The sequence below is a fragment of the Sander lucioperca genome, chromosome 9 (genome assembly GCF_008315115.2).
Source record: "Sander lucioperca isolate FBNREF2018 chromosome 9, SLUC_FBN_1.2, whole genome shotgun sequence".
In the NCBI taxonomy this organism is placed as follows: domain Eukaryota; kingdom Metazoa; phylum Chordata; class Actinopteri; order Perciformes; family Percidae; genus Sander; species Sander lucioperca.
This window is the reverse complement of record NC_050181.1, coordinates 11,822,350-11,835,616: the sequence shown is the minus strand read 5'-3', so window position 1 is coordinate 11,835,616 and position 13,267 is coordinate 11,822,350. Positions and strand designations below refer to the sequence as shown.

The 13,267-nt window shown below is 41.7% G+C and overlaps 1 protein-coding gene across 6 annotated transcripts in view; it reads left to right on the top strand.

Annotated features, from left to right (window-relative positions):
- arhgap21b (Rho GTPase activating protein 21b) overlaps nt 1–13,267 on the top strand; it is a 39,824-nt gene that overhangs the window by 22,812 nt on the left and 3,745 nt on the right. For 5 of the 6 annotated variants that reach the window (XM_036004892.1, XM_036004893.1, XM_036004890.1 and 2 more), the window contains exons 8-22: nt 1,539–3,111; nt 5,682–5,828; nt 6,019–6,121; nt 6,243–6,288; nt 6,733–6,858; nt 6,953–7,252; nt 8,813–8,874; nt 8,972–9,117; nt 9,210–9,352; nt 9,677–9,835; nt 9,953–10,031; nt 10,158–10,231; nt 10,332–10,421; nt 10,549–10,716; nt 11,075–11,180. In XM_036004892.1, the coding sequence (XP_035860785.1) occupies nt 1,539–3,111; nt 5,682–5,828; nt 6,019–6,121; nt 6,243–6,288; nt 6,733–6,858; nt 6,953–7,252; nt 8,813–8,874; nt 8,972–9,117; nt 9,210–9,352; nt 9,677–9,835; nt 9,953–10,031; nt 10,158–10,231; nt 10,332–10,421; nt 10,549–10,716; nt 11,075–11,180 (3,322 nt within the window). Of the gene's footprint in view, nt 146–1,538; nt 3,112–5,681; nt 5,829–6,018; nt 6,122–6,242; nt 6,289–6,732; nt 6,859–6,952; nt 7,253–8,812; nt 8,875–8,971; nt 9,118–9,209; nt 9,353–9,676; nt 9,836–9,952; nt 10,032–10,157; nt 10,232–10,331; nt 10,422–10,548; nt 10,717–11,074; nt 11,181–13,267 lie in introns of all 6 variants that reach the window. The other variant, XM_036004895.1, reaches the window with a different exon arrangement.

The window sequence follows — 13,267 nt, the reverse complement described above, 5'->3', positions numbered from 1 at the left end:
ATTGCTGTGGCTGTTTTGTTTTGTAATGTTTGCATTTTGTTCTGCTGGCATCTTTTTCTCTTCCACCCCATCTCCCTTTTGATTTCTTGACACTCGTTTTCACATGCTGTAATGGCAGCCTTTTTCTCTGGAAACTACTAATCTGGTAAGCAAACAGCATACTGGGTACCCACTTGCCGTTGACATGTTGTACTTGCGGTCTCAATTTGCATATGTCATGCATGTCGACATCGTCATTACAGGATGTGGTCTTCAGGTTTTACATTATTGCTGTTTAGTTGCCATGGTTGACTGTTTAATGGTCAGCTCTGTGTTAGTGCTTCAAATGTGTAGACTGTAGAAATGGCCGATGCACTGTGCCTGCAGTACCTGTTAGATTGAGCACTCGAGGTGGCATCCAGCTGGTATCTCCATGAAGCCTCGCCCCTTCCTCATCCTCCATGCCAGATGTCATTATTGTGATAAAGGCCAGTGACCTCTGAACTCTCTTGCACACTCATGCTTACAAAGGGAGGAAAAGAGCCCAGTATTGAATGCTGTGGCACACAAAGCTTTATGTAAGATTGTAATTTGACACCAGGTAGCAGGATCAAAGTCCTCATACCTTCACATGTCTTTTGCTTGTTGTATGTGCAGCATGTTATGAGTAGCAGGTACATGAAGTGAGGACAACAAACCCATAGAAAGCTTTCATTGTCTATTTATTTAAAACTATTTTAGTAGTATCTGCAGTGAAATAGAATTGGCTTCCAAACCTTGAATGATAATCAGGCAGGCTAAATATAGCACTTTTTCTATGAGGGATGGGCGACCTCCTGTCTGTCTGAGGTGAGGTTAGAGTCTGTCAGTCTGAGGTGGGAAAATGAAGACACTGGTTACCTCTCATCATCCGTTATTTTTTACTGTACATTTTTATATTATTTATTGTTTGTTCAAATATTTTAAGCGTTAGCTACTTGATTGCCTTATCGAACATGTATTGATTGTTACAGTCTTTGCTAAAATGTTACAGTGCAGGCTAAATATTGAATTCAGTATAAACACCATTCCACATTTATGTTAAGATGCCTGCAGTTATAGTAAATGTTAATTTCTTTGACAGACAAATGCTTTTTTCTTCATATTAAAACCCATTTGTTTGGTATTAAAAACATGTTTCTCTGGAGAACACAGGCAGGAATAAAGGAGAAAGACTGCTCTTCCATAAAAATCTAGTTTAAAGCACCATCTCTCTCTGTTAGTAAAAATATTTTCTACGGTGGCTTATATACTGTGTACTATCATCTGGAACAGTGAACATTACCATGGGAACTCTAAATAAGGAGCAGATGAAGACCACTGACACCCCTGAACTGCTAACGCCTCCGCTCACTTATTGTGCAACATGCACTGCCCACACACATGCATCCAGTCACATTTGTAATATCACGCTTGACTTCTCTTTAAGCATCTGGTAGCACACTGTTGAATATTACACAGACTTGCAATGCAGCCTGTACTATATCTATTGTAACACTGCTTTGTTGCTCTGTCTCCAGGCCTACTCCCAGGATGCCTACGTCCGTGGCCGCAGCAGCTACAGTGGAAATGCTTGTCACATTCCTGATCCACCCCCAGTATGCTACCCCAGAGTAGACTGTAAGCCTACGGGCATGGCCCAGGCGAAAGACTCAGCAGGGCCGGTCTGCCGAGGGCCAACAGCACCTCCTGACCATGGATACCGCAAGGAGATCACCGTGCCCCCATCTCCTCCTCCTCAGTCATATCCAAAAAGCCAGATCGCAGTGTGCATGCGCAACGACAGTGTGAGGACTGTGGTGATTCCTCCTGATGCACCCCAAATAGGTCGCATGGTTCCAGCACATAGAATAGATTACATGGACCCTGTCTATGTCAGGGGGAGGCCTGGGTCACTGGCCCAGTATCCTCACCCTCGAAAGGCCGATGTCTATCCCAGTGGTCCAGGAATGGGTCCATATGGAGGTCAGTTACCTCACTACCCAGGCAACAATCAAAACATTGATTGGCGCACTTACCAAACGTACAGGGAGTACATTGACAACAAAGGAATCCATTCCCATAGTAGCCGGACTATACAGGAGAGACTGGACAATTTGCGAGCATCCAGTCAGACCACCTTTGGCGCTACTCATCACATTCCCCGTGGTGACTGGGGCCCTAAGGGGATACGACGGAGGAGTACCTCACATGAACGGTCATACCAAGGACCTCCCCCCCACTTTCAGATTGCCCCACGCAGTGCTTCGCAGGACCGTATGAGCGGTGCAGAGAGAATGGGCCATACTAGGAACTGGCCTCCTCGAAGCATGTCCCAGGATGGCCTAATGCACAAAGCCCGGGCACACTCCACAGACTATGTTGACCCTGTAGAGCTGGCTCGGCCCAATGAAAGAAGAGGAGGGTACGGAAGGGCAGACCAAGGTACGAGGCCCAGCAGACAGTCTGTCCCCAGACACGCCATGCTCTACAGGCCTTCTGCTGGATACAGCGGTGGCATGAGGGGTGCACCAAACCCTTCTTTCTACTCTAAAGGACCAGATTCTCTTCAGACTCGCTCCTCACCCATGCTCTCAGACAGACACTCACATTTTGGTAAGGGCACAAGTGCTGAACATTCTATTGTTGACCAAAGAGTTGCAGTCAAAGGAAACCATGCATTACACACTACCCAACAAGGCCAGAGCAGGATCTGGGCTGAAACCATACAGGGTGTTGAGGCAGACAGAGACGCAGCATTGGTAGGAAACAGGTCTTCTTCATGCACCACCCCAAAACAGATGCTTCAGAGGCCAAGCATCCTCAAACCACCCCAACCAGACTACCAGAGTCAGGTCAATGGCCGAAGCCCCACAGAGACTGGGGTCATTCTAAGGGAGAAACCCCCCTCTGGTAAGAACCCCAGCCCTCTGCGGCACCCCTCCTACATCCTGGCTGTAAATGACGACGGACCAGATTCTACAGCAGATGTGGCGGCATGCTGGCTTCCAAATGATGCACGTCGAGAGATGCACATACGCCGCCTTGGGGAACAATGTCACACCTCCTGCTCCAGCAACCTGGATGAGTCTCTGGACTCCATTCCATTCATCGGTAAGAGAATACTGAGTTGTAGCCTTGCCACCCAAAGTTGTCATGGCAACGACCGCAGGCAGTAGTAATATGAGGCTAACTGGCAGTGCTGATACTGTAGCTAGTTAAAGGGCTTCCACCATAGATGCTAATAGAAATCTGTTGAAAATTGATGGATGGAAAACTGACTGTAGAGCACTATGGTTTCATTGTTAATCTGATTCAGTGTAATAATGGTGTGTGTATATACAGTGCTGGAGAGATGTTCACAAATGAATTCATCTTCGTGGGAAGATGTTATTAATCAGGATTTGTGGCATTCAGAGAGGTTTTGTGGGATATTCAGCTTAACTAGGGCGGAGTGAAGGATGGCTTAAGCCTTTTGGAACATATTGAATTTCTCCCCTAATATATTGTTTTCTTGGATGGTCTCTCTTCAGGATGGATTGCATTATGGTTCAATAGTCCCATAATGCATTTCCTTGTGATTAAATAGTTGTCATCATCAGTGCTTAGAAAAGCAGTTTTCAGAAATGTTTTCATGCCCTTTAAGAGGTAATCAGAATGTTTTGCTTTTTTACTGTTTTGTATTAGATTTTGGAAATGGCACCAAACACATTTCTAAATCTGAATTTTACAGCCAAGATTTTTAGTGTATTCAGTCTTGTTTTAGAAAATCTGTCGTAATCAGTTCAGCAGTGAGTAAAAATACACATTTCATAGGAACTCTCAGCATGTTTATTGGGGTGCCTTGACAAGCATATACAGTAACTATAGTAACATTGCTGGAGGTAAGACGGAGTGTGCAGATGGGTGACCTTTTTGAAATCTTCTGGAAAGGTAAGTACTCTGTGACTGTGGATATCCTGTTATTCCCAGTTCATTTCTGATGTATTTGTTTTAGGTCTTGGTGTTACTTGTGTATGATTAGGCTGGTTCTTTAGAGAACCTGATAATGAAAAGAAACTTTAGACAGATTTACTTTTAAATTGAATTGCCCAAGTCAGCATATCTTTGGTGGTTTTAACTTAAGTAAACTGTTACTGATGGCTGATCTACCTATATTTTGGAAGGAAACATTTTTTACTTGCAGGTATACTGCACGGAGGAACTAGGTCACAGGCAGCAACACCACTGGAAGGTTTTAGTTAGACCCATGGGAGAAGAGTTAGTTTCTGTGTTAAAGTTGGGTCTTTTAAAGCAGTTGAAAAATATAACTAACATATGTTGCAAAATAAATGTTACTTGTGGTCCCTACTGCATTATACTATATATATATATATATATATATATATATATATATATATATATATATATATATATATAACAATGTTTTTTTAAATATTTTGTCCACCCCATTTATTTAGATAGGGGTGGGCTGGAGGAATGCCTTCAGTAAGCTGAGTGCACTACACTTATGGCTTACCAACAGTGTTTCTGCTGTTCCTTCAGTGGTCCATGTAATGTTGGTTGGCCAGGTGCAGGTGCAGACAAAGCAACCAGTGACAGTGATGATGCCGCAACATCACCATTCTGGGACTAGTGCCCCAGCCCAGGAGAACAGTGCCCTGATTGTGTAAGCCTCTGGGCCTCCATTAATGGCCTGTTTGAAAGCCCACTGGTCCAGGCCTAAGTATTGTGAGGTAATTTGGTCCAATAGCCCAATCCATTATTTTATTTAGCTAATCTACAGGCAGGTAATTTTTTCTTTTATCTTCTTTAGATGGCAATGACTGGAATTTGATCGTTCCTTGTTAATTTGAATTAATTTTATAGCGATGCAGTTTAATTTTGGATGCACTTTTTGATACCTCTTTTAGTAGCCATGTGTGAGGGTCTTTTGGAAGAAGACGCTTCATGATGTTGCTGATGAACAGTTTGAGCCCGGAGCAGAACCCCTCGGGGGTTGCTATTGCAAGCTGCCTGGTGTATGGCCTGTCATGAGAGTGAACGTTAAACCAGAAGACCTGAGTTGTCCTGTTCTTTTCTGCATTTGCCTCATATGCAAACGTTAAGGTCCTTTGGGTTTGTTATGGACTTTGCTGTATGCAGACTATAGTAGAAGAGATTGTTCATCTTATGTTGGAGAGAGTTGTAAACATGGAAGAATTTAAAGTTAACCTAACGGGCCTTGATGGGGAGATGGTGACATCCTTTTTCCCTTGCCCCGTTTCAAAGTTGGGTACAGGCTGGAACTAGGACAGTTTCTTTTTAAATTTAGCTCCAAAAGCCCCTCGGCTGCAGAGAGCAGCTTTGTACTCTGAGCTGTTTTAGGCTTTAAGTGCCAGGAGTGGGCGGTACTCAAGCGCTAAAATCTTCTTTTTCCCTCAAGAAACATGTCAGAAGACGATCTGTTCCGACTCTCAGCTGTGGTGTGGCATCTAAGCCATAGGAGTAAGAAAGACTGTTTTTAATTTTTGCCCAAATCCCACAGATGATAGCTGATGAAGTTATCTTTGATACACATGTTAAAGATAAATATTCAGCAGGTCTGCATTCTTAGCCAGATACATAATGTAGTTGAATATGTGACAAAAGCTCTATTTCCGTTCATCTCTGTGCTCACACTGAATTTTTTATTGTCATCATAGATGAGCCAATCAGCCCCAGTGTCGACCAGGAGGCCGCTCCTATTCCACCCTCCGCTGTGATATCTGTTGCACCAGCTATAACTACAGGTCCCCCCAGTCCGGGTTCACCATGCCCTCCCATTCGTCGTCAGCTGTCACATGACCAAGGTAAATGGCATTGGGTTGGTTGGGTTTTAACCCATTGTGGTTTTATTGTTTCAACTTTTTATTTTAACATTTGACCATGGCTAAAGAATCAAGCTTTCTCTAAGAGCTTAATGTTGCCCTCATTAACACTCATAACTTGGGTCATAAATGACAAATATATGTTTTTATAATATTTTTCATCACTGTATAGAGTCCCTGAGAAGTGCTTTGCTGGAGTCTGATTCAGCCAGCAAAACAGAGCGGTCCAAATCCTACGATGAAGGTCTGGATAACTACCAGGAGGAGGGTAGAAGGTGAGTGCATTCTATGAATAGGTCATTGCTTTAGTATTTTCTCATTTGTATTGGGTTATGGATGTGTCTGACCTTGTCTTTGACTTGAAATCTGCATTTCTTTGTTGTTCCACTTCTTTAGGAGATCTTCTAGTAAGAATATGCCCAGTCTCAGGGGCCTGAGGAAGGTGAGGAGCTATAGGATTGCTCACAACATGCAAGACTTTTCTTATGTCATTATACAACATTTGATTTAGTCCTAAAAATATGGAACTTGTTGCATGTAATTCTCTAAGCGCTTTCTATATTACAACCTACTGGTCTCATAAATTAAAATTATTCCTTTAATTTCCTTACACAGTGTGTGATGCGTTTCTATTGTCTATTCTATGTTTTTATTTAGTGGTTAGTTATTTTCAGACAGGCTTTGATGCTCTCTCAATTTACCTTCTCTGGCTTCCTTTTGATATTGGCATGTCCCGGTGACCATGTAAATGGGGCATCCCCAGTTTGATTTTCCTAGAGATCTTGTTGTATGTCATCTTCCTCTTTCAATCTCCCCATGTTTCATGTCACACTCTACTATCCGCTAGTAATGCCAGAACCTTTTTTTCACAATTTCACATTTGCAGGCTTTGGACGGACATAAATCCTCTGGGGATTCTGGATCTCGAAGAGATTCTTCTTCGGATATCTTTGCCGATTCTTCCAAAGAAGGGTTGCTCAATTTTAGGCAATTTAGTACAGATAAAAATAAGGTATGCCTGTACAATCATACCTTCATTTTAAACCATATATATCACTAATCCTTTGATGTGTAAGTATTTCTCTCTTGTCTCCACATCTCTGTAGCGTGTTGGTGGAGGAATGAGATCATGGAAGCCTATGTATGCTGTTTTACAAGGTCACACCCTAACCCTCTACAAAGACAGGAAGGATGCGCTGTCTAATGCTTCCACGCCATCTGACGAGGTCCCACTGCAAATCAGCATTAAGGCCTGTCTGATTGACATCTCCTATAGTGACACAAGACGCAAGAATGTGCTGCGACTCACCACCTCAGACTGCGAGTATTTGTTCCAGGCAGAAGGGAGGGATGACATGTTGTCTTGGATCAGAGTCATTCAGGAAAACAGCAACCCAGATGAAGAGGTGTGTTTTAGCAAGACTCGTGTTGTGTAGCCACAATCAAGATTACTATCACCTGGGTATGTCAGCCTAAAGCCGGAGTTGTTGATGTCACTAAGGTGGCTCTCTTTTAATTGGCTAGATCACATAGCAACTTATGCTGCTCACCATGCCTGGTCTGGATCAGTCTATCTACAGAGTTTTAGATTGAAATTGGCTAAAAAGTGCCTTTTACAAATAAACTCCTTTGGAAATCGCGTCACTCTATAGTCAATAGTAGAGGTTTGCGAGATTAAACGTGACAAGATTTCTCGTTGAGGTAAAAAGTGTCTCACGATATCAGTACACAAGTGCAGAGCAGCATCCAGCATGACGGATGAGTCTGACTTTAACTTTGAAATTAGCTAGATCCCCCGCCCGTTCTCCGAAGTTGACTCTGAGTTTACTTTTGCAGAGCAATAGCGGAAGAAAAAAGCCGCCTGTAAAACCCAGCATTACAACGTTAGAAAGTACCGACGCTCTCTCTCCCCCTCTCTCTCTCGGCCGAGACACATACCCGACTACAGCGTGCAGTTCAATGTGGCGCTGTCTCGCCGAGACCACTCTCTTTCTCTGTCCTTTTAAAAATGAGTCGGGAAGCGGACAGCAAAATCTAACTTTACTTTTAATGATATTAAACAAAGACATGTTCTGTTGTGACTTTGGATTGAATAAAGGACTAATTTTCCAGTCTTATTTTTTTCATTGACGTTTTTATTAAAATAGTGTTCAAATCTTGTCTCGATCTCGTGAACCCAATCTTGTGTCTCGTCTCGTGAGCTGAGTGCCTCGTCACACCCCTTGTCAATAGTCAATCTATGAGCGATACAGATTCTTAGCTAAGGAAATGTGTCTTGTTGAGCCTTAACGTTACATTAGTAATGCCACCAAAGGAAGACGTGCAATATCTGAGATGGAGGACTGGAAGCACAAAAAAATAGGCAGGATTAGGTGTACATATTAAGATATTTGTTGTAGTAAAACTGCCCAGTAAGACTGCCCCTGTTATCAGCATAGACAATCTTTTACCATTTAATCCAATCAGGCTGGGAAATATTTAAATAAAAGGCTCCTGGTAGAATCTCTCTATCCCAATCATATCTTTTCTGTAAGGCAGAAAATAGGCATGTTTACTAATCATGTCTGTAATCAGACTGCAGTCTTGTTAACATCAGGCCTTTTAAATTTCATTTTCTCTTTGTTGTGTTTTTTATTTTTTTTTTTTAATTAAAATTCTCTCTTAGGTTCAGTACATAGCTGTCACATTTGTCATTTGTACAGTTATTTGCCTCTCTGCAGTGTCCCAGAGTGGCTATTTCCTAATTGCCACCAAATTTTTATAGATGTATGCACCAATGCCTTTAAAGGCCCACTTTAGGACATTGTTTTGTTGGATTTACAAGAAATATCAAGCAATTAACAATTGGTAATATATAACTCATATTAGAAATAAAATCAAAATCAGCCTGCATTTAATGTAGAATTTTTTTTTTTAAAGTTTTAACTTTATTTAATGTCCTTAATGTATTTCTGCTGACATTACAGAATGCTGCTGTAACAAGTCAGGACTTGATCAGTCGAAAGATCAAAGAATACAACATGATGAGGTATGCAGGACTCCAATCATAGTACTCAAGCAAATATCTACCCATTTTAGTTGTATGCCAATTTAATGGTATTATTTGTGTTTTTTTTTGCAATCAGTACGCCCAGCAGCAGGTCTGAACCCTCCCCTAAAACCTCACGCCAATCCCTCAGTATCAAACAAGCCTTCCTGGGAGGTAAAACAGACGGCAAGACCCACAGCCCTCATTCGCCCAAAACAGGAGAGGATCGGAGGGCGCTGAGAGGTAAAGGCACCAGCTTCATTTAGTGTGCTTCAAGAGCATTTTTAATCTCAGATGTCTAATTTATGTGCATATATGTGTGTTTACTCTGTTAGATGACTCCAGTCCACCAAGGGACAGAGCTGCTTGGAAAATTGGCATTGCAGGGATTATGAGGAAGCCCTTTGAAAAAAAGACTCCAGCTGGGGTCACGTTCGGGGTGCGGCTTGATGACTGTCCAGCTGCACAGACTAACAGGGTGAGTCTCAATCTCTCTTTATTTATTTGTGAGAAAATGCTCCAGTAGTTTAGCATTCAGATGAGGTAAATGGCATATTGCTTCCATACACATATACACAATATAGATTTTGCTTCAACCTGTCAGCCAGAGCGGTCACTAATTCTTGCTAGGGTAGCTCACTTTGGCTGGCTGTTGGAAACACTGATGTGTATGACATAACTGCATGCACATCACATCTGTACTCGTCCAAACAGTTTGTAAGTTTTTGTTAATTGTTCAGATTCAACTTGCAGTTATCAGTGATATGTTGTATCTTATGTTTTCCTGTTGTGTGTTGTGCAGTTTGTTCCTTTGATCGTGGAGGTGTGCTGTAATGTGGTGGAGGAGAGAGGTCTGGAGTACACAGGAATCTACAGAGTGCCTGGGAACAATGCTGCCATCTCCAGCATGCAGGAGGAGCTCAACAGCAAAGGCATGACTGACATCGACGTCCAGGAAGACGTGAGTGACTGACAGCCGGGTTGCATAGTACAGTGTGCCACTTTACTGACATCTCTTAGCAGTGACAGATTTGTGCTGTAAGCTCTAACACGATGCTTTCTCACCTCTTTTCTGCAGAAATGGCGGGACCTCAACGTCATCAGTAGTTTACTTAAGTCTTTTTTCCGAAAACTTCCAGAACCTCTGTTTACGAATGGTGAGATCTTGTAAATACACTGAAAGTCACGACCCAGAAATTGCAAACAAAAACTTGAGTAACGCTGGATTTTCTGTGCGACTTTTCCTTTTGCTATTCTAAGTAAAGTTTTTCCTCTATTCACAGAAAAGTATGCTGATTTTATTGAAGCCAACAGAACGGAAGACTCAGTGGAGAGATTAAAGGAGCTCAAGAGGCTGGTGAGTGAAAAATCTAATGTGAGATGCCTTCATTTGAATAGCATTATATTTAGACATACCATTAATCCTGAAACTTTCTTTTTTTTGTCAATTCTTGCAGATACAAGAATTACCTGATCATCACTTTGAAACTCTAAAATTCCTTTGTGCTCATCTCAAGAAGGTTTCTGACAACTGTGAAAAGAACAAGGTAAGGCAGTTAACAAGATCTATCAGTGTTAATGTCATTAGGTAACACCCTCCAATCCTTTGCAAATCTAGTGTCCTTTTGAGGATTATTACATTAAACCTGATTTGTCCTAACCTTATCTGTTTAGATGGAGCCTCGTAACCTGGCAATTGTGTTTGGTCCTACGCTGGTCAGAACCTCTGAGGACAACATGACCAACATGGTTAATCACATGCCGGACCAGTGCAAGATAGTTGAGAACCTTATCCAGCAATATGACTGGTTCTTCACTGATGACGGTGACGAGGACCCTGTTGTATGTGGCAATTATTTTATTTTTTTTTCTTCTTCTTCCTTTTGTTGTTTGTTTGTCATGGATAAACAACTCATATCATAGATAACCATACTCTTAATGCTGTTTATTTTATACAAGTATTTAAAGCTGCACTAATCAATATGAGAAATGGCTCAAATTACTATATTGGTAGAGACCAGAACAGAGTTAATTCAATGAATTAATGCAGCTTTAGATAAAATGCATTATCTCACGCCTTTTTGTAGTTATCTTTTTTTTTTTTTTCCAATGATGTGTTGTGTTCAGTCACTTATCTTCTCTCGGCTTTCTCTTCTGTTCTTGTTTAAACTGTGCACATTCCCTCCATGTGCGGCTCCAGACCACAGCTGAGCAGGAAAGCACAGTGCAGTCTCAGCCTGTGCCCAATATCGACCACCTGCTCTCCAACATTGGACGGACTGCAGCTTCACCGGGCGAAGTTTCAGGTAAGTCTGAGAGGGTTATCTCTTAGGAGAAGCACTCCAGCATCGTCACAGCAAATATATTATTATGGCAGCAATAACATATTATTAAAGTAGAAAAGTTTAAAATATTTGTGCAATAGATTTGTTAGAAATATTAGCAGTGTGTCAATTGTTAATGCTAAAATAATGAACATCATGCCTATTTTTTCATAATTTTAAGTGTTTTGAGCAACAACAAAAAAATCTGCCGAATTTCTTTTTGTTTCCGTTAAAGCAAGCTTTTTCAGTAAATTTTCAATTAATACAGTTTGTGGTTTAACCATTGGAAACTTGTTGAAAAATACCTTGCAGTATGTTGAGTTTATTAATTCATTTGTTTTTGGATAAAAGCCTTAGTTTTTGTTTCGCTATTCACATTTTTTGGCCCAAAGCGATAAATTGTCCAAGTTTTATTTTCGTTCATTTCTTTGCTTTACTCTTTTTTTTTTTTTTTTCTCCCTGCTCAAGTCATTTTTTTTCTCCCTGTGCTTTACCTGTGTTGAGACGACTCCTTTTCTTTCAGTTCTTTTCTTCCCCTCCTCCTCGTCTCTCACATAATCCCGGCATGTTCTTTCCCAAAGTAAATCTAACAAACAAAAATAAAGAAAAGATGGAAGTTTTAACCCTTCTGACCTCTGCCCTTCTGTGTGTAGTGTGTTGTTTTTCTCCCCCATTCCTGTCCAGCACTCACACATTACCCAATCTTGACACAGGCCAAGTGGGCGGCGTCTATCACTCGATGATGTCACTGATGGACTCTGTTATGTCAGTGATGGACAGCTGGGACTGTAGGAAGAAGGACGAGTGTTGTGCCCAGTGTAGCTGCCTAGTCTGCAGAAACCCGCAGCTCTTTTAAATTTGGGCGAAAGGAGGAAAAAAGATAAAAAAGAAAGAAAGAGAAGTCGATGTTTGTCATTTTTCCTGTGGTGTGCACGTCTCATATTTAAACCAATACCCTAAATTGAGGGATACAGAGCAATGCTGCTGTACTTTCTCTGAAAGCCCTTCTGCTGTCTCTTGTTGTCTCTAAAGCTGATCGCAAGGACAAGTAGCATGGTACGGTCAACCTCAGGTTCTCTCCCGGTCATGTGGCATAATCTGTCATGATGTCTAAGGGTGGGGTCGTAGTGGTGGGACACACACGCGTTTAAACTCAAAACAAACCCACACATACAACCAATAAATACGTATTGACTTGTTGATGCAGAGGCACAAATGCAGTCATATAGCAGTGGATGGGACTCCAAGCATGTAGATGTAGTGCTATTTGCTGTGAAAGGTAGTTTTTAGTTTCAGGTGCCTCCTCTTGTGTCTTTTTGTTTGATTTGTTGTCTGTGATGCCTTTTATTTCCAAATCTTTGTCTTCATTCAAGTACAGACAAATATTCCCACATACTTCGTCACCTCCTACTGTTACATAATGTATAACACCTACATCAATCACTAACTCGCCCCTCACATTGTTCCCCTACCCAACCCTGACACACACAGTTTAAACCTAAATTAGATCATTAATAGCCCGATTCCACCGCAGGAACTCTTTCAGGAGCCCAGGAACCCTTTCAGGAACCTTTGACCAGAGGATACAATGACTAAATTTAGTTACTTTGTCGTATGTTCTGTTTGTGTCAAAAAAAAGTTTCTGTTCCAGGAGTAGTGCTTTCTGATGACCCTGGAACTATCAGTGCTGAATGTCGATTATTCGCCAACCTCCGGCTCGACTTCCCTACAGCGTTATTTATATTCATTGAGGAACGGATCTGCCTAATCTTCAGGGTTTTTCAGATGCAGTGAAAATGAAAGGGACTTTCAGTTCCTGAGTTTAGTTCTTGTGGCTCCATGGTTCCTGTAACTATTTGGTCGAAAAGGGCTATTAGCCTGTTCATCTTTTGTTAGCTGCAGTTTGCGTGTTTTCTCCATTTGCAAAGTGAGACAAGAAACTTCCGTGTACTCTTTGATTTGCCTTTTATGTTGTTGAGGATGACAGGTTACATGTTAAAGGCCCCCCCGCAGGAGTTAATCTAGCTTGGAGTAAGAGCAATCTTTCTTATATTAAGGTTATTCTAAGG